This window comes from Gopherus flavomarginatus, chromosome 18 (assembly GCF_025201925.1).
Source record: "Gopherus flavomarginatus isolate rGopFla2 chromosome 18, rGopFla2.mat.asm, whole genome shotgun sequence".
Lineage (NCBI taxonomy): Eukaryota > Metazoa > Chordata > Testudines > Testudinidae > Gopherus > Gopherus flavomarginatus.
In genome coordinates this window covers 1,024,978-1,052,017 of record NC_066634.1, presented here as the reverse complement: position 1 = coordinate 1,052,017, position 27,040 = coordinate 1,024,978, and the positions used below count along the sequence as shown (strand labels likewise).

Sequence of the window (27,040 nt, the reverse complement as noted above, 5' to 3'; positions counted from 1 at the left end):
CTTCTGCAAGCGTTAAAACGCGGCGCTGGCCGGCGAAGCTGGGACCAAAGGAAGCCTGGGCCCAGCAACCCTGGCCAGGGCCGAGCGGGAGCTCTCGGGCGAAGCCCCGGCCGGTGGGATGCGCGGGGGGGTCCCGGGGCCGAGCGGGAGCTCTCGGGCGAAGCCCCGGCCGGTGGGACGCGCGGGGGGGTCCCGGAGCCAGGGCCGAGCGGGAGCTCTCGGGCGAAGCCCCGGCCGGTGGGACGCGCGGGGGGGGTCCCGGGGCCGAGCGGAAGCTCTCGGGCGAAGCCCCGGCCGGTGGGACGCGCGGGGGGGTCCCGGAGCCAGGGCGGAGCGGAAGCTCTCGGGCGAAGCCCCGGCCGGTGGGACGCGCGGGGGGGTCCCGGGGCTGGCGCTTACGAGCTCCATTGGTGGGGGGGGGAGACCCCTGCTAGCGGCTGGTGTGAACCCCGCCGGGGAGAAGCGGCTGCCGAGCCCCTCACAGGCTGTTCAGTCCTCAGCTCATGGGGTCAAGTCTGCAGATGAACTGGAGCTCAGCGTGTGTGTGAGTGTGTATCTGAGTGTGAGTGGGTGTGGGTGTGTGAGTGCGTATCAGTGAGTGTGAGTGCGTGCGGGTGTATGAGTGCGTATCAGTGAGTGTGAGTGCGTGCGGGTGTATGAGTGCGTATCAGTGAGTGTGAGTGCGTGCGGGTGTATGAGTGCGTATCAGTGAGTGTGAGTGCGTGCGGGTGTGTGAGTGCGTATCAGTGAGTGTGAGTGCGTGCGGGTGTGTGAGTGCGTATCAGTGAGTGTGAGTGGGTGCGGGTGTGTGAGTGCGTATCAGTGAGTGTGAGTGGGTGCGGGTGTGTGAGTGCGTATCAGTGAGTGTGAGTGGGTGTATGAGTGTGAGTGCGTATCACTGAGTGTGAGTGCATGTGGGTGTCTGAGTGTCTATCACTGAGTGTGAGTGGGTGTATGAGTGCGTGAGTGCGTATCAGTGAGTGTGAGTGGGTGTATGAGTGTGTGCGGGTGTATGAGTGTGCGAGTGCATGTGGGTGTGGGTGTATGAGTGTGCGAGTGCGTGCGGGTGTATGAGTGTGCATGTCTGTGAGTGCGTGCGTCTGTGTGTGTATGAGTGTGTCTGTGCATGAGTGTGTGTGTGTGTGTGTACGCACACTCTCCCCCCACACACCCCCGCATATGACACAGGGTAAATTGACACCTGTATCACTGATGGGACCTTTTGCCTCATTCTCCCTGAAAGACCCGGGGCAGAAATTTAAGTACAATCCCCCCCAGCCCTCCCCATAGCAGGGCCCACCCCCCGCCGGACAGGGACCTAACACCCCCCTTCCAGCCCCCCCATAGCAGGGCCCGCCCCCCCCGCTGGATAGGGATCCAACGCCCCCCCCATAGCAGGACCTGCCCCCTCGCTGGATAGGGACCCAACGCCCCCCCTCCAGCACCCCCATAGCAGGGCCCGCGCCTCCAGCCCCCCCCATAGCAGGGCCCACCCCCCCGCCGGACAGGGACCCAACGCCCCCCCCCCAGGAAACACTGCAGGTTTCTCTTTACTTCAAAAATGTCTTTAATTGTTGAAAATCCACAAACCGACAGACGAGCACGGGGGGGCCACAGCGAGATACACTATAATACAAAAGATGGGGGGCTGGGGGGCTGCCCACCCCACCTCAGCCACCAGAGGGCACCCCCCATGGAATGTCTACTGGGAGGGCACAATGGGGGGAGACACACGGACCCCCCATCACTGACCCAATGGACTAATTGCTTAGGTGGCATTTAAACCTGTCCCTGCCCCCGCCCCCGGGGGGGCCACCAGCCCCTCCCCCCTTAGGTTTTTTTTTCTGTTTTCCTTCTTTTCCTAAAAAAAAGAACATGGTTTATACAAAAGTTTTTTTTTCCAAGGGGGGGGCAGGAGACAGGAGTCCCCCCGCCACAAGGCAGGAGACAGCGGCACCGATTCAGGGTGGGGGGGTCAAGCTAGGGCCCCCCCAAACGCCTGTGGGGGGACCTGCTATTCACAACAGCTACAGCTCCCCCTTTCCTCTACGACTCGGACACTACAGGGGAGACGGGGGGGGTCTGTACAGCGGTGAGAGCTGGGGGGAGGGGCACCCCCCAACCTGCAGCCCCCCCCCCCGACAGCAGGGGGGCACAAGAACTTCATTCCAGCAACTGCAACATGTAAAAAACCCCAGTGCCCCCCCGGCAAACCAGACTCCGGGGTGCCTGGCCCCCCCTGCAGCCAAGGGTCGGGGGGAGCACAGTTCAGTGACCCCCCCAGGCCCCAATGAAATGTGCTTTCCTTGGCGAGCTCGGGGTGCGGGGGGCCGGTGCCAAGGGGGGCGCCTCCTTCACTGCCCGTCGGCCTTGGGCTTCTTTGGAGCAGATTTCCTGGGGGGGGGGGGGACAAAGGAGGGGTGAGAGCTGACCAGGCTGCCATTGGAACCAGTGACCCCCACCCCCCCCACCCCCGGGACCAGTACAGCACCCAGTGTCCTCCCCCACCCTATGGGGACCCCACAGTTCCCTGGGGCAGCCCCCCCCCCCCCCGGACCAGTACAACACCCGGAGTGTCCCCCCCACCCTGTGGGGGCCCCACAGAGCCCTGGGGCCGGCCCCCCAGCCAAGTGCAGCTGTCATCTCCCCTCCCCCCCAGTGCCCCCCGGGGACTCACATGTCGGGGGAGGAGAGCGGCCGCTTGCTGGCCGGCTTGGCCACGGCCCCGTCCTTACTGGACTCTGCAGCACCAGAGAGGGGGGGTTAGTGCCGTGGGGAGCATCGCCCCCCGCCCGAGCCCCCCGCCCCCACCGGACCTGCGTGGCGGGCCCGTAGCCCTTCTCCAGCCCGCCCCCCAACGGGCCCGGCCCCCCACCCCGCTCACCTTGCAGCCACCGGACCTGCGTGGCGGGCCCATAGCCCTTCTCCAGCCCGCCCCCCAACGGGCCCGGCCCCCCACCCCGCTCACCTTGCAGCCACCGGACCTGCGTGGCGGGCCCCTAGCCCTTCTCCAGCCCGCCCCCCAACGGGCCCGGCCCCCCACCCCGCTCACCTTGCAGCCACCGGACCTGCGTGGCGGGCCCATAGCCCTTCTCCAGCCCGCCCCCCAACGGGCCCGGCCCCCCACCCCGCTCACCTTGCAGCCACCGGACCTGCGTGGCGGGCCCGTAGCCCTTCTCCAGCCCGCCCCCCAACGGGCCCGGCCCCGGCCCCGCTCACCTTTCAGCCACCGGACCTGCGTGGCGGGCCCCTAGCCCTTCTCCAGCCCGCCCCCCCGCCCCGCTCACCTTGCAGCCACCGGACCTGCGTGGCGGGCCCCTAGCCCTTCTCCAGCCCGCCCCCCAACGGGCCCGGCCCCCCGCCCCGCTCACCTTGCAGCCACCGGACCTGCGTGGCGGGCCCGTAGCCCTTCTCGTTGCGGGCGGCGATGCGGAAGATGATGGCCGGCTTGGTGGTGTAGTCGATGTGGGCGTTGGCCAGGCTGCCCGACTGCACCAGGCACGAGGGGCTGGGCCCGCAGTACACGCGCATGAAGGCCAGCTGGGCGGGCGCCGCGCCCTTAGGCTCGCCCGCCTGGGCGCTCTGGATGGCCAGGTACACCGAGTACTCCACGATCTTCCCCGAGGTCACCGAGGGCGGCTCCCACGTCAGGTGGGCCCCGTCGGGGCTCTGCGGGGGGCAGCCGGCGTGAGGGGGGCGACCGGCCAGGGCACACAGGGTGAAGGGGGCAGGTCGGCGGCCAGGGCCGGGGGCGCTGCAGGCAGTTCGGTGGCTGGCAGGGGGGGCAGTGGTGAAGGGGGGAGGTCGGGGGAGGTTCCAGGGGTGAAGGGGGCAGGTCAGCGGCCGGGCCCGGGGGGGCTGGGAGCAAGTCGGTGACTGGCGGGGGGGCAGCAGTGAAGGGAGCAGGTCAGCAGAGGAGTCCAGGAGACCGGAGGCAGGTCCATGGGCAGGTCGGTGGGCGGCCGGGGGCAGGTCCATGGGCAGGTCGGTGGAGGGGTCCGGGGGCGGCCAGGGGGGGTCTGGGGGCAGGTTGGTGGGCGGCCAGCGGGGGTCCAGGGGCAGGTCAGCGGAGGGGTTTCGGGGAGGGTCCGGGGGCAGGTCGGTCGGTGGCCAGTGGGGGTCTGGGGGCAGGTTGGCAGCCGGGGCTGGGTGGTCCAAGGGCAGGTCAGTGGGCGGCTGGGGGGGGTCTGGGGGCAGGTCGGTGGCCGGCTGAGGGGGTCTGGGGGCAGGTCGGCGGCTGGGGGCAGGTCGGCGGCCGGGGTGGGCTAGGGGCAGGTCGGCGGCCGGGGCCGGCCGGGGGCAGAGGGTTCTGGGGGCAGGTCGGCGGCCGGGGGGGGTCCGGGGGCAGGTCGGCGGCCGGGGCCGGCCGGTGGGGGTCCGGAGGCAGGTCGGCGGCCGGGGGCAGGTCAGTGGCCGGGGGCAGGTCGGTGGGGGTTCGGGGGCAGGTCGGCGGCCGGGATCGGCCAGGGGCAGAGGGTTCCGGGGGCAGGTCGGCGGCCGGGGGGGGGTCCGGGGGCAGGTCGGCGGCCGGGGGGGGTCCGGGGGCACGTCGGTGGCTGGGGCCGGTCCGGGGGCAGGTCGGCGGCCGGGGGGGGTCCGGGGGCAGGTCGGCGGCCGGGGGGGTCCGGGGGCAGGTCGGCGGCCGGGGGCAGGTCAGTGGCCGGGGGCAGGTCAGTGGGGGTCCGGGGTCAGGTCGGCGGCCGGGACCGGCCGGGGGCAGAGGGTTCTGGGGGCAGGTTGGCGGCCGGGGGGGGTCCGGGAGGGGTCTAGGGGCAGGTCGGCGGCCGGTGGGGGTCCGGGGGCAGGTCGGTGGCCGGGACTGGCCGGTGGGGGTCCGGGGGCAGGTTGGCGGCCGGGGGCAGGTCGGCGGCCGGGGGCAGGTCGGTGGGGGTCCGGGGGCAGGTCGGCGGCCGGGATCGGCCGGGGGCAGAGGGTTCTGGGGGCAGGTCGGTGGCCGGGGGCAGGTCCGGGGGCAGGTCGGCGGCCGGGGGCAGAGGATTCTGGGGGCAGGTTGGCGGCCGGGGCTGGGAACAGGTCGGTGACTGGTCAGCGGCCGGTGGGGGTCTGGGGGCAGGTCGGCGGCCGGGGGGGTCCGGGGGCAGGTCGGCGGCCGGGGGCCGGTCCGGGGGCAGAGGGTTCTGGGGGCAGGTTGGCGGCCGGGGCTGGGAACAGGTCGGTGACTGGTCAGCGGCCGGTGGGGGTCTGGGGGCAGGTCGGCGGCCGGGGCTGGCCGGGGGCAGGTCGGCGGCCGGGGCTGGCCGGGGGCAGAGGGTTCTGGGGGCAGGTCGGCGGCCGGGGGGGTCCGGGGGCAGAGGGTTCTGGGGGCAGGTCGGCGGCCGGGGGGGTCCGGGGGCAGGTCGGCGGCCGGGGGGAGGTCCGGGGGCAGGTCGGCGGCCGGGGGCAGGTCGGCGGCCGGGGCTGGGAACAGGTCGGTGACTGGTCAGCGGCCGGGGGGGGCTAGGGGCAGGTGGGCGGCCGGGGCCGGCCGGGGGCAGGTCCGGGGGCAGGTCGGCGGCCGGGGGGGTCCGGGGGCAGGTCGGCGGCCGGGGGGCCCGGGGGCAGGTCGGCGGCCGGGGGGCCCGGGGGCAGGTCGGCGCGGCACCCACCTTGCTGATCTTGATGGCGCAGGGCGCGCCCGGGAAGCCGGGCAGGCAGGTCTTGAAGGCGGAGATGTCGGAGAAGGCGCCGCGCCCGCAGGCGTTCAGCCCGGCCACCCGGAACTTGTAGGCCGTGCCCGGCTGCAGCTCCTGCTTCTTCAGCTGCGAGTAGTCGGGGACGGAGCCCGAGTCGTCCTGGGGGGAGCCCAGAGTCAGGGGGGCCGAGCGCTGGGGCTGGCGGGGGGGGGTCCATTGTCAGGGGGCCGAGCGCTGGGGCTGAGGGGGGGGATGGTGCCCGAGTCGTCCTGGGCGGAGCCCAGAGTCAGGGGGGCTGAGGGCTGGGGCTGGCGGGGGGGGGAGGTCAGAGTCAGGGGGGCTGAGGGCTGGGGCTGGGGGGGGCCCAGAGTCGGGGGGCCGAGGGGCTGGCGCGAGGCGCACGCACACAGACTGGTGGGGGGCGGGGTGGGACGGGGGGCACAGCACAGCGGGGGGAGGGGTTTCGCTGGGGGGGGACACTCACGTCGCTGGGGGGCGCGTCGCTGGGGGGCAGGAAGTAATGGGTCACCATCATGTTGGTGCCCTTGATGACGCCCACGTCGAACCACTGGTTCTCCCTCTTCACCAGCAGCTTCGGGGGCTGCGCCGAGGGATCCGGCTTCTGGGGGGCAGAGGGATCAGCCCCAGCCCCATGGCTCAGCCCCCCACCGCCTCATCCTCCCAGCTCCCCCCAGCCCCAGCCCCATGGCTCAGCCCCCCACCGCCTCATCCTCCCAGCTCCCCCCAGCCCCAACCCCATGGCTCAGCCCCCCACTGCCTCATCCTCCCAGCTCCCCCCAGCCCCAGCCCCATGGCTCAGCCCCCCACCGCCTCATCCTCCCAGCTCCCCTCAGCCCCAGCCCCCCACCGCCTCATCCTCCCAGCTCCCGCCAGCCCCAGCCCCAGGGCTCAGCCCCCCACCCCCTCATCCTCCCAGCCCCATGGCTCAGCCCCCCACCGCCTCATCCTCCCAGCTCCCCCCAGACCCCCACCGCCTCATCCTCCCAGCTCCCCCCAGCCCCAGCCCCATAGCTCAGCCCCCCACTGCCTCATCCTCCCAGCTCCCCCGAGCCCCATGGCTCAGCCCCCCACCGCCTCATCCTCCCAGCTCCCCCCAGCCCCATGGCTCAGCCCCCCAGCGCCTCATCCTCCCAGCTCCCCCGAGCCCCATGGGTCAGCCCCCCACCGCCTCATCCTCCCAGCTCCCCCCAGCCCCATGGCTCAGCCCCCCAACGCCTCATCCTCCCAGCTCCCCCGAGCCCCATGGCTCAGGCCCCCAGCGCCTCATCCTTCCAGCTCCCCCCAGCCCCATGGCTCAGCCCCCCACCGCCTCATCCTCCCAGATCCCCTAAGACCTTGCCCCATGGCTCAGACCCCCCAAGGCTCATCCTCCCAGCTCCCTGCAACCCCATGGCTCAGACCCCCCCCCATACTCATCTTCCCAGATCCCCCCCAGATCTTGCCCCATGGCTCAGAACCCCCAAGGCTCATCCTCCCAGCTCCCCCCAGCCCCTGCCCCATGGCACACCCCCTCCACCCCTCACCAGGGGGGCAGACTCAATGCCATTGGCCACCTCAGCCAGGGTGGCGGCTGCCTGCAGCTTGGCTGGGCTGGGCCCCACCACGGGCTGCGGGGCCACAAACGTGTTGGTTGGAGCCAGGCCTGAAGGAAGAGCAGAGGGTCACTGAGTGCACCCGGCCCCCCGCACAACCCTGCTGGGAGAGAACCCAGGCGTCCCGCGCCCCCCGCGGCCGCGGCCGGGAGAGAACCCAGGCGTCCCGCGCCCCCCGCGGCCGCGGCCGGGAGAGAACCCAGGCGTCCCGCGCCCCCCGAGGCCGCGGCCGGGAGAGAACCCAGGCGTCCCGCGCCCCCCGCGGCCGCGGCCGGGAGAGAACCCAGGCGTCCCGCGCCCCCCGCGGCCGGGGCCGGGAGAGAACCCAGACGTCCCCCACGGCCGGGAGAGAACCCAGGCGTCCCGCGGCCGGGAGAGAACCCAGGCGTCCCGCGGCCGGGAGAGAACCCAGGCGTCCCGCGGCCGGCAGAGAACCCCGCCCCTGGCGGCCGGCAGAGAACCCCGGCGTCCTGCCCCCCCGCGGCCGGGAGAGAACCCCGGCGTCCCGTCTCCTGCGCGCACTCACCCTCGCTGGGCGCAGAGGGCAGGAGGGCGACGGTGCTGCTCACAGCGCTGGCCAGCTCGCTCAGCCCGTTGCTCTCGGCGGCCGGGTCGTTGAGGCTGTCGGCGGGCGCCAGGCCCTCGGTGGGCAGGGGGGCACCGTGGGGCTGCTGGGATGCGGCCGCGGCCGCCGCCTGGGCCTCCTGGAGCTGCTGCTGCTGCTGCACCAGGGCGGCCAGCTCCTGTGGCGTCAGCACGATGGGGATGGGTGTGGGCTGCCCCTCGGCGCCCTCGCCCCCCAGCGCCCCCAGCTCTGCTGGCCCCGCGCCCGCCTCGCCCGGCTCCAGGGGCTCCCCTGCACCTGCAAGGCAGACGGCTCAGCTGGTGGCCTGGGGGGCGCGAGCGCAGGCTGCAGCCTGGGGAGCTGCAGGGACACTCACCAGCACGGCCCGGGTGGCCAGGGCCTGGGGTCCCGGGGGGGGTGGGGGGAGGGGGGCGGGGGCACTCACCAGCACGGCCTGCTGGGCCGCCTGCAGCACGGCCCGGGTGGCCAGGGCCAGGGGGTGCAGAGCCGCGGGTCCCAGCAAGTGACAGGGTCAGAGGATGGAGAACAGGGCCTGGGGTCCCGGGGGCTGGGGGGAAGGGGGTGCGGGCACTCACCAGCACGGCCTGCTGGGCCGCCTGCAGCATGGCCCGGGTGGCCAGGGCCTGGGGGCACTCACCCAGCACAGCCCGGGTGGCCAGGGCGTGCAGAGCCGCGGGTCCCAGCAGGTGACAGGGTCAGAGGATGGAGGACAGGGCCTGGGGGTTCAAGGGGGCAGGGTGGGGGTCCCAGCAGAGGCCAGGGGGGGTCCCGGGGGGGCACTCACCCAGCACGGCCTGCTGGGCCGCCTGCAGCACGGCCTGGATGGCCAGGGCCTGGGCCTCCTCGGTGGCTGCGGCCTGGGCCGCGGCCTCGGCAGCCGCCGTCACCGCCAGCTCCTCGGGCGTCAGCCCCGTCACCAGCAGGGTGGCTCCCGGCTGCCCCTCGGCCAGCAGCTCCTGGGGCAGGGCCAGCGGCTCCCCCTCAGGGGCGGGCGCCGGGGGGCCGGCAGGGGGGGCCGGGGCAGGCGCCAGGGGGCCCTGCGCGGGGTGCTGTGGTGGCGGTGCCGGGGGCTCGGCCGGTGGCTCTGGCTGCGCTGGCTCCGGGCCAGGGGGTGCCGGGGGCTCCGCTGAGGGGGTCGGTGCTGGCTCCTCTGGGGGGGTCTCTGCCAGCGACGAGATGTTCTGCGGGGGGGGGATGTTAATGCAGCACTCGGGGGTCCCAGCCAGGCCTCTGAGCTCCCTGCCCCACCAGCCCCAGCCCGAAGAGAACCCAGGCGTCCGAGCTGCCTGCCCCACCAGCCCCAGCCAGAAGAGAACCCAAGCGTCCGGGCTCCCAGGCCCCCCACGCCCAGCCAAGAGAGAACACAGGCGTCCGAGCTGCCTGCCCCACCAACCCCAGCCAGAAGAGAACCCAGGCGTCCGGGCTCCCAGGCCCCCCACGCCCAGCCAGGAGAGAACCCAGGCGTCCGGGCTCCCAGGCCCCCCAGCCCGAGCCAAGGGAGAACGCAGGCGTCTGGGCTCCCAGGCCCCCCACGCCCAGCCAGGAGAGAACCAGGTGTCCCGGCCCCCAGCCCCCGCCCCCCTCCAGCAACTGCCGGGGGTCCCGCTCTCACCGGCACGGCAGGGCCCGGCGTGGGCGTGGCCTGGGTCACGGTGGTCACAGCACGGGGCTGCGTGGCAGAGACGCTGCTGGGGCTGGCGGGGGCCTCGCCCGGCGCCCCCTCAGGCTGCCCCTGCCCGTTGGCACCCGGCGGCTGGTCTGAAAGGGGGGCAGAGATCAGTCTAGGAGCCCCCCCACCCCCCGCAGGACAAGCCCCGCACCCCACTCCCAGTCGCTCCCCCGCAGGACAGGCCCCACGCCCCATTCCCGGCCCCACCCTCCCCCGGACAGGCCCTGCGCCCCATTCCCAGCCACGGGGCGGATCAGGAGAAGGGCCCCATGCCCTGCCCCTCGTGCTCACCGTGGTTGGCGCCCATGCTGGAAGTCACAGTGGTGGCCGTGTGGGTTGTGCCCGTCTCGTGGGTCTCACAGGGGGGGTTGGAGCAGACGCGTGGGGCTGGGTTTGTGGGAGGCGACTGGGGCTGGCTAGGCCCTGCCCCCCCGGTCTCCAAGGGGGCAGGGGAGAGGGGCTCGGCCCCTGCTCTCCCCATGCTGGCCGTCATGGTGGTGCCGGTGGCCACAGTGGGCTGCGTCTCGCAGGGCGCGCTGGCAGGGGCGTGCTGGGCCCCCTCAGCCTGACCCGTCCCCACGTTACATGTAGCCGTGGTGGCCGTGTTAGTGGTGCCCGTCTCGTGTGTCTCGCACGGGGGGTTGCTGCACACTCGCCCGGCACCCATGCTGGACGCGGCCGTGGTAGCTGTGCTGGTGGTGCCCGTCTCGTGCGTCTCGCACGGAGGGTTGCTGCACACTCGCCCGGCACCCATGCTGGACGCGGGCGTGGTAGCTGTGCTGGTGGGGCCCGTCTCGTGCGTCTCACACGGGGGATTGCTGCACACTGGTCCGGCGCCCATGCTGGATGTGGATGTGGTGGCCGTGTTGGTGGTGCCCGTCTCGTGTGTCTCACACGGGGGGTTGCTGCACGCTCGCCCCGCATTCATGTTCAACGTGGCTGTGGTGGTGGTGCCCATCTCGTGTGTCTCGCGCGAGAGCTTGCTGCACACTCGCCCGGCGCCCATGATCAATGTGGCTGTGGTGGTGGTGCCCGTCTCGTGCGTCTCAGATGGGAGCTCTGGGCACGCTCGCCCAGTGCCCATGCTCGACTTGGTTGTGGCACCCATCTCACAAGAGTCATTGACATGTGCTCGGTGCCCGGCCTCCGTGTCCGGTGCAACCATCATCACGCTGCATGGCTGCTCCGTAGGCACGTCTGCTTTGGCTGACATGGTTGTGTGAGTGGCACAAGTCTGTTGGGTTTGGCATGGGGGGCTCTCAGCTGCCCCCGGCCCACCGTCCGGCTGCCCCCGGCCCATGAGCGACCGGGCCGTGGTGGCGGTGTTGGTGGTGTGGGTCTGGTGAGCCTCACAGGGCCGGCCACCTGGCGCCGGGGATTGTGTGTTGGTGCTAGGCACCGCCGAGGGGGGATTTCCCATCCTGGCACTGCACGGCTGCTCTGTGGGCACGCCAGCTTTTGCCGACATCGTGGTAACGGTGGCACTGGTGTGCTGCGTTTGGCACGGTGGGTTGGGTGGGGCTACCAGGCCCCCATCTGGCTGCCCCCGGCCCATGAGCGACCGGGCTGTGGTAGCCGTGTTGGTGGTGCCTGTTTCATGCATCTCACAGGGGGGGTTGCTGCACACTCGTCCGGCGCCCATGCTGGATGTGGCCGTGGTAGCCGTGTTGGTGGTGCCCGTCTCGTGCATCTCGCACGGGGGGTTGCTGCACACTCTTCCGGCGCCCATGCTGGACGTGGCCGTGGTAGCCGTGTTGGTGGTGCCCGTCTCGTGCGTCTCGCACGGGGGGTTGCTGCACACTCGTCCGGCGCCCATGCTGGACGTGGCCGTGGTGGCCGTGTGGGTGGTGCCCGTCTCGTGCATCTCACACGGGGGGTTGCTGCACACTCGTCCGGCGCCCATGCTGGACGTGGCCGTGGTGGCCGTGTGGGTGGTGCCCGTCTCGTGCATCTCACACGGGGGGTTGCTGCACACTCGTCCGGCGCCCATGCTGGACGTGGCCGTGGTGGCCGTGTGGGTGGTGCCCGTCTCGTGCATCTCACACGGGGGGTTGCTGCACACTCGTCCGGCGCCCATGCTGGACGTGGCCGTGGTGGCCGTGTGGGTAGTGCCTGTCTCGTGCGTCTCGCATGGGGGGTTGGAGCAGACGCGCACTAACCCGCCGTTGGGCTGCCCAGCCTCCTGGCCCTCGCACACAAAGTGCACAGGCTGGGTCAGGCCGCCCATGTTGGCCACGACGGTGGCAGTGGCAGTGTTGGTGGTGCCGGTCTCATGGGTCTCGCAGGGCGGGTTGGAGCACACCAGGGTGACGGTGCCAGGCTGTGGGTCGCCCTGCCCCACGTCAGCGATAGTCACCGTGGCCGTGGGCTGCTCCGTGGTGGGCGAGGCCAGGATGGAGACCGGCAGATCGTGCACCGGCTGGGCATCCACCCCGCTGGGCGTTGTGATCAGCGTCACCTGCGTGGGCTGAGAAACGGGCTGGGGGTCGGGAGACGGGCAGGGTGAGGGGCTGGGCCCGTGTCCCACGGCCCCCTGCCCCTCCCAGCCCCCAGCCCTGCCCCCCACCGCCTCCCTCTGTTTGGCGCCCCCCCATACCTGCATGGTGATGGTGGGCGTGCCCAGCCCGCTGGCGGCCGTCATGGTGGTCTGGGCGGCAGAGACGGTGATGGCGGCCGGGTTGATCACCTGGCTGGACAGGGTGGCAATGGTTCCCAGCGTGGTGATGGGCGTGGCCAGGGAGGCGTTGGTGCTGTGGCCCCCTGCGCCAGCCAGGCTGGTGGAGACGGTGCCTGTCACGGTGCCCAAGGTGGTGACACCTGGGGGGAGGGAGAGCCAGTCAGTGCCCGAGCCGGCTTTGCAGCCCAGCCCAGCCCTCGCCCAGCCCCCTTACCCGTGGTGCCTTTCACCACCAGCGTGGTGACGGTGGGCTTGACCGCGGAGACGGTGACGGGCGTGACCAGCCGCACGCCGCCCATGGGCACAGTGCGCAGGATGGTGCCGGGCTGGCCAGGTGCACCCTTCAGGACCACCTGCCAGGAGAGGAGAGAGAGGTGGTGAGGCCGCGGTGGGGGCAGGCCCCGGGGCGGGGGCAAGCCCCTGGCCGCCCTGGCGCCCCCAAAGCCCCTGCTCACCTGCGTGACGCCCTGCTGCCCGTGGGCCGTGCCCAGCTTGGGCACTGCCGTGATGATCTTGGCGGGGGCGCCCGTGCCGGAGGTCATGACCTTGGTGGTGATGATGGTGATGGGGGCCTTGATCCCAGGGCTGCTGGTCACACCTGAAGGGAGCCGGGGGGTGGAGGGGGTCAGTGCAGATCTCCAGGGCAGCCCCATGGCCACGGAGCCCCCTTGTCCCGCTCCCTGGCAAGGTCCCCCCCAGATCAAATACCAGCCCTGTCCCCTAGAGCAGCCAGTGAGGGATGTCTCTGGGTCATACCCCCCAACCCCCTGCACACAGCCCCAGCCCTTCTCCCCTCCACGGGTGAGCCCCCCCCAGCGCCCGCGGGTGACCCCCCAGTCCTTCCCCCCGCGGGCTGGCCGTTACCCGTGGCCCCGGACTGGGTGATGATGGCCGACATGGGGATGGTTTTGATGATGGTGGTGGTGCCCGGCTTGGTGGTGCTGGGCGAGACGCTGCTGATGCCCAGGATGGTGGGCTTGGGGCCGGCGCCGCCCGCCTGTGTGGTGGTGATGATGGTGGTGGGCTTCCCATCCGCTGACGTCACCAGCTTCAGGATGGTGCCCGCTGGCAGGGGGCCCTTGGTCTGGGGGAGCACGGAGCAGGCAAGAAAGGGTTAATGCAACTTGCCACCCCCGAGAGCAGAGCACTCAGGACTCCTGTCTCTACTGGTGGGGGAGCTGGGAGCCAGGACTCCTGGGTTCTCTCCCAGCTCGGGGAGGGGAGTGGGGGCTGGTGGTTAGAGCAAGGAGGCTGGGAGCCAGGACTCCTGGGTTCTCTCCCGGCTCTGGGAGGAGAGTGGGGCCTCGCAGGTCAGAGTGGGGGAGCTGGAGCCAGGACTCCTGGGTTCTCTCCCCAGCTCAGGGATAGGAATGGGGGCTGGGAGCCAGGACTCCTGGCCTCTCCCAGCTCTGGGAGAGCAGTGGGGGCTGGTGGTTAGAGCAGGGGGGCTGGGAGCCAGGACTCCTGGGTTCTCTCCCGGCTCTGGGAGGGCAGTGGGGGCTGGTGGGTTACAGCAGGGGGGGCTGGGAGCCCGGACTCCTGGGTCCCATTCCCAGCGCTGCCTCCCCCCGTGCGAGGATGCGCTCACCTGGATGATCTGGGTGACGGGGCCGCTGGATGCCTGGCCGGTCACGGCCGAGGTCTGCACCGGCTTGGTCTGCACGACCGACATCACTTTGCCGAGGTTAGAGATCTGCTGGAGAGAGCGCCATGAGCAGTGCCCCCCCATGCCCCCGCCCCACAGCATTCTGGGAGAGAGGTGACATGCAGTAGGAAGGGGAGCGGGAAGAGCAAGGGGGTGATTTGACTTGAGAGTTACCTGAGCAAGGGGGTGGGGCGGAGGGGAAGAGAGACTCTGTTTTGGGCTGGGTAGTGAAACGCAGGGAACCCCAAATGGGGGGTCTGAGGTCCCTGCCCCCCAGGGACCAGGCAGGGGGGTCCCGGTTGTACCCGTGCGCTCTGCTTGGGACCATGTTCCTGCTGGCTAATAACCCTGCTGTGTTACTGGCTGGCTGGGTCCCGGGGATCCCAGGAAGAGGGGGGCCGGGCCCTGCCTGCCCACTCCGTGACAAGAGGCGCCTCCCAGCACAGCCCCCAAACAACTGTTACACCTGGACCCCACCCTGCAGCAGGTGAGCTGGGGCCCTTGGGAGACCTGGAGCACCCCCCAGCTCAGGGAGAGGACGGGTCTGGGAGCCAGGACTCCTGGGTTCTCTCCTGTCTCTGGGAGGAGAATGGGGGCTGGCGGTTAGAGCAGGGGGGGCGGGAAGCCAGGACGCCTGGGTTCTCTCCTGACTCTGGGAGGGGAGTGGGGGCTGGTGGTTAGAGCAGGGGGGGCTGGGAACCAGTATGCCTGGGTTCTCTCCCCAGCTCTGGGAGGGGAGTGGGGTCTAGTGGTTAGAGGAATGGGGGCTGGGAGCCAGGACTCCGGGGTTCGCGCCCCCCGGCACTTACCAGTGCACTGCCCCCTGGCACGGAAATGGGGCTCTTCACCAGGGTAATGGTCTTGGTGACGCCACCCACCACGGTGGTCATGACCTGGGCCTGCTGTGCCACGGTGACCGTGCCCGACTTGTGCACAGTGATGATGGGTCGCGTGGCCGCGTTTGTCGTGGATGACACTGAGGTGCCCACCTGGGCTGCTGCCGTCTTCAGCATGCGTGTGGCTGGGTTACTCACCTGGTGCAGGGAGACGGGCACCCTTAGCAGGATGCCTGGGTTCTCTCCTTGGATCCAGGAGAGGAGTGGGGGCTGGTGGGTTAGAGTGAGCGGGCTGGGAGCCAGGACTCCTGGGTTCTCTCCCGGCTCGGGGAGGGGAGTGGGCGCTGGTGGGTCAGAGCAGGGCGGGGCTGGGAGCCAGGACTCCTGGGTTCTCTCCCGGCTCTGGAAGGGGAGTGCGGGCTGGTGGGTCAGAGCAGGGGGGGGCTGGGAGCCAGGACTCCTGGGTTCTCTCCCGGCTCTGGAAGGGGAGTGCGGGCTGGTGGGTCAGAGCAGGGGGGGGCTGGGAGCCAGGACTCCTGGATTCTCTCCCAGCTCTGGAAGGGGAGTGCGGGCTGGTGGGTCAGAGCAGGGGGGGCTGGGAGCCAGGACTCCTGGGTTCTCTCCCGGCTCGGGGAGGGGAGTGGGGGCTGGTGGGTCAGAGTGTGTGTGTGGGGGGGGCTGGGAGCCAGGACTCCTGGGTTCTCTCCCGGCTCGGGGAGGGGAGTGGGGGCTGGTGGGTCAGAGTGTGTGTGTGGGGGGGGGGGGCTGGGAGCCAGGACTCCTGGGTTCTCTCCCGGCTCGGGGAGGGGAGTGGGCGCTGGTGGGTCAGAGCAGGGCGGGGCTGGGAGCCAGGACTCCTGGGTTCTCTCCCGGCTCTGGGAGGGGAGTGCGGGCTGGTGGGTCAGAGCAGGGGGGGGCTGGGAGCCAGGACTCCTGGATTCTCTCCCGGCTCTGGAAGGGGAGTGCGGGCTGGTGGGTCAGAGCAGGGGGGGGCTGGGAGCCAGGACTCCTGGGTTCTCTCCCGGCTCGGGGAGGGGAGTGGGGGCTGGTGGGTCAGAGTGTGTGTGTGGGGGGGGCTGGGAGCCAGGACTCCTGGGTTCTCTCCCGGCTCGGGGAGGGGAGTGGGGGCTGGTGGGTCAGAGTGTGTGTGTGGGGGGGGGGGCTGGGAGCCAGGACTCCTGGGTTCTCCCCCCGGCTCCAGGGCAGGGCGTCTCTTACCATGACGGGGGAAGAGGCCACCTTGACGGTGCTGGGCAGCGTGGCTGTGCCCGGGGAGACGGCCATGGTCTTGACGATGGTGGCGCCAGCTGGCACGCTCAGCACGGTGGGCGTGGAGGAGGGGGGGATCTTCTGTGTGGCGGCGGCGGCGGCTGCCAGGGCGGCCATGCCGCTCATCTGGGGGCTGCTGCCGATCACCTGGGGGCAGAGGGAAGCGGTCAGGGGCGCCCCGCGGCAGGACCCGGACCCACCGGCAGAGGGTACTTACCGTGCCCTGCGTGCTCTGCGTGGGCACCACCATGCGCACGGCGGCCGGCAGCGAGGTCACTGTCACCGGGGCCTTGCCCGCCTGTCCAGCTGAGCGCACCGTCACCAGGGGGGGCCCTGGGGGCGCCTGGGGGCCTGTCACCTTCAGCACGGCCGGGACACCTGCCAGGGCAAGGGCAGCGTGAGAGGGGCAGTGAGACCCCTGTCCCGCAATGGGCCCTGCCCATCCCCCCAGTAGGAAGCTGGGCCCCTGCTCCCCCGCCCCTGGGAGTCCGGTCACCCCCTCAAAGGGAGTCCAAGCCCCCCCGTCCCCCCCAGGAGTCTGCCCCACTCACCCTGCGTGCGTGCGGGGCTGGCCACGGGCAGGGGCGTGCCGGGCACGGAGGGCAGCAGCTGGATGGTGGTGGTGGGCGTGGGGGCGGCGGCCTGGGGCAGCAGAGTGATGCCCATCTGCGCCAGGGGCTGGCTGGCGGGCGGGGCGGGCGCGGCAGCGGCCGGGGCGGGGCTCTTGGGCGGGTTGGCAGGCACGGAGGGCACCGGGGCGGGGGCGGGCGAGGCGGCCGCCGGGATGTCGTACTTCTGCAGCTGCAGCAGGTAGGTGTCGGCCGTGGGCACCGAGCCCCAGCTCACCTCCAGCGAGTTGGTGTTGGCCCGAACCAGCTGCACCCGGGAGGGGGCCGGGGGCTTCTCTGGGGGCAGAGGGGGGGGTAAGAAGCTGGAGCCTGCCCCCGCCAGGCATCTCCCCAGCCCCATGCGCCCGGGGACCCGGCTCTCCGCCCGCGGCCTTCCCCCCTCCGTGCCCCCAGCTCTGTGCCCGTGGCCTCCCCCAGCCCCCGGGGACCCGGCTCTCCGCCTGCCCCCCCCTCCCCGCCTGCCCGCCCCCCCCCGGGACCCGGCTCTCCGCCCGCGGCCTTCCCCCCTCCGTGCCCCCAGCTCTCTGCCCGTGGCCTCCCCCAGCCCCCGGGGACCCGGCTCTCCGCCTGCCCCCCCCTCCCCGCCTGCCCGCCCCCCCCCCCGGGGACCCGGCTCTCCGCCTGCCCGCCCCCCCCAGGGTACCCGGCTCTCCACCCGCGGCCTTCCCCCGCCTCCCTGCCCCCAGCTCTCCGCCCCCCCCCCGGGACCCGGCTCTCCGCCCGCATGCTCCCCCCACCCCCAGGGACCCAGCTCTCCGCCTGCGAGCGGCCTCCACGCCCCCCAGCCCCTGGCTCTCTGCTCCCCCCCCCCGGGACCCGGCTCTCCACCTGTAAGCGGCCACTACGGCCCCCAGCCCCCGGCTCTCCGCTCGCACGCCCCCCCCCTCCCCGCCCCTGGGGACCCGGCTCTCCGCCCGCCCGCCCCCTCCCCCCGGGGACCCGGCTCTCCGCCCGCCCGCCCCCTCCCCGCCCCCTCGCCCCGGCTCTCCGCCCGCCCGCCCCCTCGCCCCGGCTCTCCGCCCGCCCGCCCCTGGGGACCCGGCTCTCCGCCCGCCCGCCCCCTTGCCCCGGGGACCCGGCTCTCCGCCCGCCCCTGGGGACCCGGCTCTCCGCCCGCCCGCCCCCTTGTCCCGGGGACCCGGCTCTCCGCCCGCCCCTGGGGACCCGGCTCTCCGCCCGCGGCCTCCCCCCCTCCGGGGACCCGGCTCTCCGCCCGCCCGCCCCCTCCCCCCGGGGACCCGGCTCTCCGCCCGCCCGCCCCCTCCCCCCCGGGGACCCGGCTCTCCGCCCGCGGCCTCCCCCCCTCCGGGGACCCGGCTCTCCGCCCGCGGCCTCCCCCCCTCCGGGGACCCGGCTCTCCGCCCGCCCGCCTCCTCCCCCCGGGGACCCGGCTCTCCGCCCGCCCGCCCCCCCCCCCCCCCCGGGGACCCGGCTCTCCGCCCGCCCGCCCCCTCCCCCCGGGGACCCAACTCTCCGCCCTCCCGCCCCTGGGGACCCGGCTCTCCGCCCGCGGCCTCCCCCCCTCCGGGGACCCGGCTCTCCGCCCGCCCGCCCCTGGGGACCCGGCTCTCAGCGCGCCCGCCCGCCCCCCCCCGGGGACCCGGCTCTCCCCCCTCTCCCCCGGCTCTCCGGGCCGGGCTGGCTGCACCGTGCCCCCCCCGCAGCCCGGCACTCACCCGTCTCCAGGTACCAGAGGTCCTTGCAGCACACCTGGTTGTTCCAGGCCTTGCGGTAGCCGTCGCGCCCGCTCCAGATGTAGAGGCGGCTGTTGATGGAGACGGCGCAGTGCCCCGCCCGGGCCCGCGGGATGTTGTCCTCCAGTGTGTCCATGAGGATGGGCTCCCAGGCCATGGAGTCTGTGGGGAGGGGTCGGGGTCTGGTTCCAGCAGGGGGGCACAGGGGGGCCCTTACCCAGGCTGAGGCAGGCAGTGTGTTGGTGCAGGGACGGGTGAGCCGGGGGGCTCTGGGGGGGCACAGGGGGGGCCCTTACCCAGGCTGAGGCAGGCAGCGTGTTGGTGCAGGGACGGGGGAGCCGGGGGGCTCTGGGGGGGGCCCTTACCCAGGCTGAGGCAGGCAGCATGTTGGTGCAGGGACGGGGGAGCCGGGGGGCTCTGGGGGGGCCCTTACCCAGGCTGAGGCAGGCAGCGTGTTGGTGCAGGGACAGGGGAGTTGGGGGGCTCTAGGGGGGAACAGGGGGGTCCCTTACCCAGGCTGAGGCACGCAGCGTGTTGGTGCAGGGACGGGGGAGCCGGGGGGCTCTGGGGGGGGCCCTTACCCAGGCTGAGGCAGGCAGCATGTTGGTGCAGGGACGGGGGAGCCGGGGGGCTCTGGGGGGGCCCTTACCCAGGCTGAGGCAGGCAGCGTGTTGGTGCAGGGACAGGGGAGTTGGGGGGCTCTGGGGGGGCTCGGGGGGTCCCTTACCCAGGCTGAGGCAGGCAGCGTGTTCGTGCAGGGATAAGGGAGCTGGGGGGCTCTGGGGGGGCTCGGGGGGTCCCTTACCCAGGCTGAGGCAGGCAGCGTGTTGGTGCAGGGACAAGGGAGTTGGGGGGCTCTAGGGGGGAACAGGGGGGTCCCTTACCCAGGCTGAGGCAGGCAGCGTGTTGGTGCAGGGACAAGGGAGTTGGGGGGCTCTAGGGGGGAACAGGGGGGTCCCTTACCCAGGCTGAGGCACGCAGCGTGTTGGTGCAGGGACAGGGGAGCCGGGGGGCTCTGGGAGGGGTACGGGGGGGTCCCTTACCCAGATTGAGGCAGGCCAATGTGTTAGTGCACTTCCACTCCTTCTCGTGCGTGGCCACTTTGACGTCGTCCATGACGAGGGGCACCCAGCCCCCGAAGACGTACATCCTGGGGGGAGGAGGGGGTCAGAGCTGCGCCACGGGGCGGGGGGGGCTCGGGGATGGGGGGGGGCTTACTTGTTGCCAATGGTGGTGGCAGAGTGCAGGCTGCGGGGGAGAGGCGCCACCCCGCTCAGGCTCGGCTTGTTCCACGTCAGGGTCTCTGGGGAGGAGAACAGACACCCTGAGACCTGGCCTGCGCCCCCCCGGCCCCCCCAGAGCCACGGGAACCCAGCTCCCCGGCCTGAGCCCCCCCGGCCCCCCTGAGCCACGGGAACCCAGCTCCCCGGCCTGAGCCCCCCCGGGCCACCCTGAGCCACGGGAACCCAGCCCCCCGGCCTGTGCCCCCCCGGCCCCCCCAGAGCCACGGGAACCCAGCTCCCCGGCCTGAGCCCCCCCGGGCCACCCTGAGCCACGGGAACCCAGCCCCCCGGCCTGTGCCCCCCCGGCCCCCCCAGAGCCACGGGAACCCAGCCCCCCAGCCTGCGCCCCCACACAGCCCCCCAGAGCCACGGGAACCCAGCCCCCCAGCCTGCGCCCCCCCACAGCCCCCCAGAGCCACGGGAACCCAGCCCCCCAGCCCAACCCCCAGCCTGCGCCCCCCTGGCCCCCCCAGAGCCACGGGAACCCAACCCCCCGGCCTGCGCCCCCCCGCGCCCCCCCCAGAGCCAGCGGGAACCCAGCCCCCCAGCCTGCGCCCCCCCCACAGCCCCCCAGAGCCAGCGGGAACCCAGCCCCCCGGGGTCCTGGCTCCAGCCCCCCCAGCCCAACCCCCAGCCTGCGCCCCCCCGCGGCCGCCCCAGAGCCAGCAGGCACACAACCCCCCAGCCCAACCCCCAGCCTGCGCCCCCGCACGCCCCCCCCACAGAGCCAGCGGGAAATCAGCCCCCTGGGGTCCTGGCTCCAGCCCCCCCCAGCCCAACCCTCGTCCTGCGCCCCCCCCACGGCCCCCGCAGAGCCAGCGGGAACCCAGCCCCCAGGCCTGCGCCCCTCCACGACCCCCCCCAGAGCCAGCGGGAACCCAGCCCCCCGGGGTCCTGGCTCCAGCCCCCCCAGCCCAACCCCCGGCCCGCGCCCCCCCCCCGAGCCAGCAGGAACCCAGCCCCCCAGCAGCCTGGCTCCAGCCCCCCCAGCCCAACCCCCGGCTTGCGCCCCCCACGCCCCCCCCCCAGAGCCAGCGGGAACCCAGCCCCCCGGGGTCCTGGCTCCAGTCCCCCCGGCCCAACCCCCGGCCTGCGCCCACCCTGCACCCCCCCCCGAGCCAGCGGGAACCCAGCCCCCCGGGGTCCTGGCTCCAGTCCCCCTGGCCCGCGCCCCCCCCGTGCCCACCCCAGAGACAGCAGGAACCCAGCCCCCCAGGGTCCTGGCTCCAGTCCCCCCGGCCCAACCCCCAGCCTCCTGGCTCCTGCCCCCCACAGAGCCAGTGGGAACCCAGCCCCCCAGCGTCCTGGCTCCAGCCCCCCACGGAACCGGCGGAGAACCCAACCCCCCATGTCCTGGCTCCAGCCCCCGAGCCCATCCCCCCGAGAACCCAGGCGTCCTGGCGGCCGTACCGATGTCCAGTGTCCAGAGGTCGCCGAGGCGGCAGCCGCTCATGCCCCCGTAGATGACGAGCTTGGATTTCTTGTTGTCCCTCTCGGTGTACACCACGGCGGTGTGGGACTCGCGGGGCGGAGGCAGTACCCCGTACGTGATGGGGATGTCCCAGGCCACCACGCCGGAGCCCGGGCGCAGCTCCAGGATGTACAGGTCATTCAGGTATCTGCGGGGGGATGTGGGCTCGTGGGGGGGGCACAAGTTCCCCCCATCCCCAGGGATCCGGGACAGAGCAGTGACCTGCACTTCCACCTCGCACAGCTAGAGAGCAGCCTCTCCCAACAGCCAGGCACAGAACCCAGGCGTCCGGGATGGAGGAGGGCACTCTAACCCATCTGACAGCTCCCCCTCCCAGCCCAGTCGGGAAAGAACCCAGGCGTCCGGGATGGAGGAGGGCACTCTAACCCACCTGACAGCTCCCCCTCCCAGCCCAGTCGGGAAAGAACCCAGGCGTCCGGGATGGAGGAAGCCACTCTAACCCACCTGACAGCTCCCCACTGTCACCCCAGCCGGGAGAGAACCCAGGCGTCCGGGATGGAGGAGGGCACTCTAACCCACCTGACAGCTCCCCCTCCCAGCCCAGTCGGGAAAGAACCCAGGCGTCCGGGATGGAGGAGGCCACTCTAACCCACCTGACAGCTCCCCCTCCCAGCCCAGTCGGGAAAGAACCCAGGCGTCCGGGATGGAGGAAGCCACTCTAACCCACCTGACAGCTCCCCACTCCCACCCCAGCCGGGAGAGAACCCAGGCGTCCGGGATGGAGGAGGGCACTCTAACCCACCTGACACCTCCCCCTCCCAACCCAGCCAGGAGAGAACCCAGGCGTCCTGGCTGGAGGAGGGCACTCTAACCCAGCTGACAGCTCCCCACTGCCACCCCAGCCGGGAGAGAACCCAGGCGTCCGGGATGGAGGAGGGCACTCTAACCCACCTGACAGCTCCCCACTCCCACCCCAGCCGGGAGAGAACCCAGGCGTCCGGGATGGAGGAGGGCACTCTAACCCACCTGACACCTCCCCCTCCCAACCCAGCCAGGAGAGAACCCAGGCGTCCTGGCTGGAGGAGGGCACTCTAACCCACCTGACAGCTCCCCCTCCCAGCCCAGCCGGGAGAGAACCCAGGCATCCGGGATGGAGGAAGGCACTCTAACCCACCTGACAGCTCCCCACTGCCACCCCAGCCGGGAGAGAACCCAGGCGTCCGGGATGGAGGAGGGCACTCTAACCCACCTGACAGCTCCCCCTCCCAGCCCAGCCGGGAGAGAACCCAGGCGTCCTGGGTGGACGAGGACACTCTAACCCACCTGACGCCTCCCCCTCCCCCACCAGCCGGGGTAGAACCCAGGCGTCCTGGCAACACCCCCCCCGCCAAGCCAGGAGAGAACCCAGGCGTCCTGGTGATCGCTCACCTGGGAATGTTGTTCTTGGGGTCCTCGCTGTCATTTGCCAGCCCCCCAAACAAGTAGCACTTGTTGCCCACAAGCGAGAAGCTGTGACCCAGGCGGGGGCAGGGGGGCGGCCCGTTCTTGGGGGTCTTGGCCTTGAGTCTCTTCCACTCCCAGCGGCTGGCCTGCAAGGGGGGGTCCCAGCGACGGGGGATTCATTGCAATGCAGCCCCACTGCCCCCCACTCCTGCACACCCCACCCAGCCCCCAGTCCCCTCCAGAGCTGGGGAGAACTCAGGAGTCCTGGTTCCCAGCCACCCCCACTTCCCTCCCAGAGCCAGGGCAGAACCCAGGAGTCCTGGCTCCCAGCCTCCCTGCTCTAACCACCAGCCCTCACTCCCCTCCCAGAGCCAGGAGAGAACCCAGGAATCCTGGCTCCCAGCCCCCCTGCTCTAACCACCAGCCCCCCCTCCCCTCCGCTCCCCTCCCAGAGCCAGGGCAGAACCCAGGAGTGCTGGCTCCCCGCCCCCCTGGGCAGAACCCTGGCGTCCGGGCCCTACCTGCAGCTCGTAGAGGTCGCTGCTGTACTTGCCGTACTCCACCATGCCCCCGAAGACCAGCAGCCGGGTGCCGTCGCACACGAAGCCGTAGGCGGCGCAGCCGGGAGGGATGTCGCCCCGCACGGCTGGGATGAACCACTGGTTGGTGGCTGAAGGGGGCAAGTGGGGCATGAGTGGCGGCGGGGGTGGGGAGGCTGGACGGAAAGTCCAGCCTGCAAGTTGCCCCCATTGTCCAGGGTTGCCCTCTTCCCCCTTCACAGCCCCCCTCCCCCGCAGACTCCCAAGGTGCAAAACAAACACCCCCACCTGAACCCAGGCATCCGGGAATGGGGGGAGGGCAGAGCTCAGAGCGGGGAGGGCTGAACCCAGACGTCCGGGAAAAGGGGGAGGGCAGAGCTCAGAGCGGGGAGGGCTGAACCCAGACGTCCGGGAAAGGGGGGAGGGCAGAGCTCAGAGCGGGGAGGGTTGAACCCAGGCGTCTGGGAAAGGGGGGAGGGCAGAGCTCAGAGCGGGGAGGGTTGAACCCAGGTGTCCGGGAATGGGGGGAGGGCAAAGCTCAGAGCGGGGAGGGTTGAACCCAGGCATCTGGGAAAGGGGGGAGGGCAGAGCTCACAGCGGGGAGGGTTGAACCCAGGCATCCGGGGCAGGCTGACATTGGGGTGACCCCGTCGCACTGGACACTGCAGAGCGACAAGCAGGGGCAGCCCGAACAGCTCATCGTTGCCCCTGGATCCCAGACAAGGAAACTGAGGCAGGGACTTAGCCATGGTCACACAGGGAGCCTGCGGCAGAGAACCCAGAAGTCCTGCCCGCCCCAGCCCTACCCACAACCCTCTGCTTCCCCCCCGCCGCCTGGGCTGTGGGCAAACGAGCCGCCTGGCAAGCAGCTTCCTGAACGAGACTCTAGAGCCAACCCCACAACAGTGCGACAATGGGGGTGGGGGGGGCGGACTCCAGGGTTCTCTCCTGGCTCTGGGAGGGGAACCAGGGTTATGGTTAGAGCCCGGACTCCTGGGTTCTCTCAGAGATGAACACAACGAGAAGCTGATGTGTGTGGGGTGGGGGTGGGGGGCTGACACCCGACTCAGAAAGCCACTTAGTGAAAACGTGGGGGGATGGATTTACAGCAGACCCCTCCCCCACCAACCCAGCACCCCCCCCAGACACCCCCGCTTGCCACAATCCCCAGACCCCTGAAGCACCTGGTGCTCCCCCTCACCCCCGGGGTAGGCGTGCCTCCCCCAGCGCCCTCTCCTCCTCCCCCTGGGCAGGCTCCCCCCTAGCACCCTCTTCCCCTCCCCCACAGGCAGGCTCCCCCCCCAGCACCCTCCCCCCTCGCCCACGGGCAGACCAAGGTTAGAGCCACCGCGGCAGCATTTGAAAGTTGAATTTGGCAGAGGAGGGTTTTGCCGCCAAGTGTCACGGGGGGGGAGCTGCCAGCTGATGGCTGGAGAGAGGGGTGACCCTGTCCTACATGCCCCCCCACAACAGCCACCACATGCCGGGGGGCAGTGTCCTCAGAGCCCCCCCTTATAGCTATGGGGCATGGCTCACCCCCCCGGGTAACATGGGCACCATGCCCAGTGGCAAGACAGATGCAGACAGAAAACGGCCCCTGACTGGGGGTGGGGGGTGACCCACACAGAGAGGAGGGGCCGGGACCCCCCAGGGTCGCCCCCCACCTGTGTTGTAGACGTGCAGCTCGTCGACGATGCCCTCGTTCCCGCCCCCGAAGACGACGATCAGCTCCTTGATGGCCACAGCGCGGTGCCCGTGGCGGGGCCGGGGCACGGGGCCCGACCAGCCCACCACCCGCTTCCAGCGGGGCTGCAGGAGCGCGGGGCCGCTGGGGGCCGGGGGCAAGGCCACTGCCATGGCCCCTCTCGCTGTCCTGCAATGGGGGGGCAGGGGTTAGGTGAGGGGTCTATGAATGACAGCCCTCTTGGTCCCCACCCTCCAGGCAAATAAATGCCTCTCCCCCACCTCTAGCCTGGGGCAGTTTCTGCCCCTGCTCCTCCCCCTCCAGTAGACTCAGGGCAGGTACTGCCCCTCCCCCACCCCTAGCCTGGGGCAGTTCCGCCCCTCCCCCACCCGTAGGCTGAGGGCAACTGCCCCTTCCCCACCCGTAGGATGAGGGCAGCTGCCCCTGCCCCTCCCCCTCCCCCAGCCCGGGGGCAGTATCCGCCCCTCCCCCAGCCCCAGCCCGGGGGCAGTATCCGCCCCTCCCCCTCCCCCAGCCCCGGGGGCAGTATCCGCCCCTCCCCCTCCCCGGGGGCAGTATCCGCCCCTCCCCCTCCCCCAGCCCGGGGGCAGTATCCGCCCCCCCCCCCAGCCCGGCCCTGGGAGCCGCCATCTTGAGCCGCCGGGGGAAAATGGCGGCGGCGGCGAAGGCGCCTCCCCTCCCCCCGGCGGCCCCGGCCCCGCGCGCGCCGCCCCCGTGGCCCGGCCCGCGGCGCAGCCCAGCCCGCCTCGCCCCGGCCCCGGCCCACGGCACCGGACGGGGGCGGGAAGCGGCTGCCGGACGCCAGGCGCCTTCACGCCGCCCTGGGAGCCGCCATCTTGCGCCTGCTGCGTGCGGGGAGCCGCTCTTCCTGCCTCCTGCCCGGCTCGGCCGCGGGCGGGGGGGCGGGGCGGGGCGCGGCGCGCCGTACGGACTCCTCCCACTGGGCGCCGCCATCTTGGGGCGGGCGCGCGCAGGGCGCCGCCATCTTGGGCGGCGGGACAGGCCCCCCCATGCAGCGCCGTACGGCAGGGAGGGGCGCCGCCAGCTTGGGCGGCAGGAGAGGAGACATGTCACCCCCCGCGCCGATACCCGGCTGGGGAGGGAGCCCCCCCCGCGGGCTCCTAGGCAGCGGCCCCGGCGGCCCGGGGGCTGAGAGCTCCGGCCGGGCGCTGCTCTCTGCTTGGCGCGAACGGACAGACCCGTCGGGGCGTTACAGCACCTCCCCCCCCACCCCCCGGAGCCGGACACAGACACCGACACACAAGGGCCCAAGTCCAGCTCGGCTTGGCCAGGAAGCGCCCCCGCCCGGCACAGGCGCCATCGCACGGAAGGAGACGCCCCCCCCCGGCCTCTTTATTTCCGGAACCCAGAGGCCCCCCCGTCAAGCGCTGCTCTGTGCCTCAGTTTCCCGCCCTGGGGCCTCTGCCCTGCCCCGCCCCTCCCCCACGCCCCGCTGTACGGCGCGCTCCCTGGGGGCCGCCATCTTGGCTCCGCGCTCCCTGGGGGCCGCCATGCTGGCGCGCGCCCCGTAGCCGTTGGGATTTGAGGGCTCGGCGCTGTATGGGAGCAGCCCCCCCCTCCCCTCAGGCCGGTTCAAAATGGCGCCAGCAGAAACGGGCGGCCGAGCCGCCGCGGGCAGAGCGCTGCCCAAGATGGCGTCTCCCCAAGCGCCCAGAGGCGGCCGCTCAAGTCCCCGGATGAAGGCGGCTCGGCCCAAGCCCTCTCCAAGATGGCCGCCGTCTCAGTGCCCGGATGTGCCGTAGCCCCAACGGGCGCCCCCTCGATGCCCGGATGCAGTAGCGCGCTCCAAGATGGCGGGCCCGTGGATGCCCGGATGTAGCCGCCCCCACCTGGTCGTATACAAGATGGCGACTCGCTGGGCGGTCTGACCAAGAAACCTCCAAGATGGCGACCGTCGTCAAAAGGGACCCAAGATGTCGCCCTCCCTAAATGCCCGGATGTCGCTCCCTGCTCAGGAGCGAAACAAGATGGCGGCAGCCGCCCCACCCCTCAGGTACCCGGATGCACCCCCCCCCTCCAGAAGGCCAGAACATGACGCCTTGCTGTTACTTACCCGGATGTTAGTTGTTTTCCAAGATGGCGGCCTAAGTGCGTGGATGTGGCCGTTTTTCAAGATGGCGACCACCTCCTACCCGGAGGTGGCTGCTCAAGATGGCGGCCGAAGTGGCCGGCTGCCGTTGCTACGCGACCGAACGTTTAAAGGGCCTACAATAATACCTGTGCGCAGCGGTGCACGGACTCCAGTCGCCACGGGCGGGGCAGGAGAGCTACCCGCGGCGTGGGAAGGCTGCGAATGCCAGCCCCCTGGGAGCCGCCATTTTGGACCCTTCTCCTCCACACCAGACGAAAGATGGCTGCGCCTCTAC

At 72.0% G+C, this 27,040-nt stretch overlaps 1 protein-coding gene across 7 annotated transcripts; it reads right to left on the bottom strand.

Annotated features, from left to right (window-relative positions):
* Positions 1-1,543: 1,543 nt before the first annotated feature.
* HCFC1 (host cell factor C1) lies at positions 1,544-26,990 on the bottom strand. 7 transcript variants are annotated; one of them, XM_050927171.1, is made up of 27 exons: positions 26,892-26,990; positions 24,613-24,821; positions 22,931-23,079; positions 22,395-22,555; positions 20,945-21,153; positions 19,470-19,554; positions 19,295-19,401; positions 18,234-18,413; positions 16,480-16,833; positions 16,146-16,306; positions 15,878-16,075; positions 14,633-14,857; positions 13,767-13,874; positions 13,043-13,262; positions 12,634-12,776; positions 12,393-12,531; positions 12,098-12,318; positions 9,793-11,980; positions 9,445-9,590; positions 8,617-9,013; positions 7,773-8,108; positions 7,178-7,296; positions 6,118-6,255; positions 5,607-5,792; positions 3,372-3,669; positions 2,678-2,741; positions 1,544-2,394 (listed from the first exon to the last, which is right to left on the bottom strand). In XM_050927171.1, the coding sequence occupies exons 2-27, from the start codon at positions 24,803-24,805 to the stop codon at positions 2,355-2,357; spliced, it is 6,765 nt and encodes a 2,254-aa protein (XP_050783128.1). In that variant the 5' UTR covers positions 24,806-24,821; positions 26,892-26,990; the 3' UTR covers positions 1,544-2,354. The 7 variants fall into 7 exon arrangements, with proteins under 7 accessions (XP_050783128.1, XP_050783129.1, XP_050783125.1 ...); XM_050927172.1 differs by lacking the exon at positions 26,892-26,990 and adding an exon at positions 26,728-26,823; XM_050927168.1 differs by lacking the exon at positions 26,892-26,990 and adding an exon at positions 25,420-25,612.
* Positions 26,991-27,040: the final 50 nt, after the last annotated feature.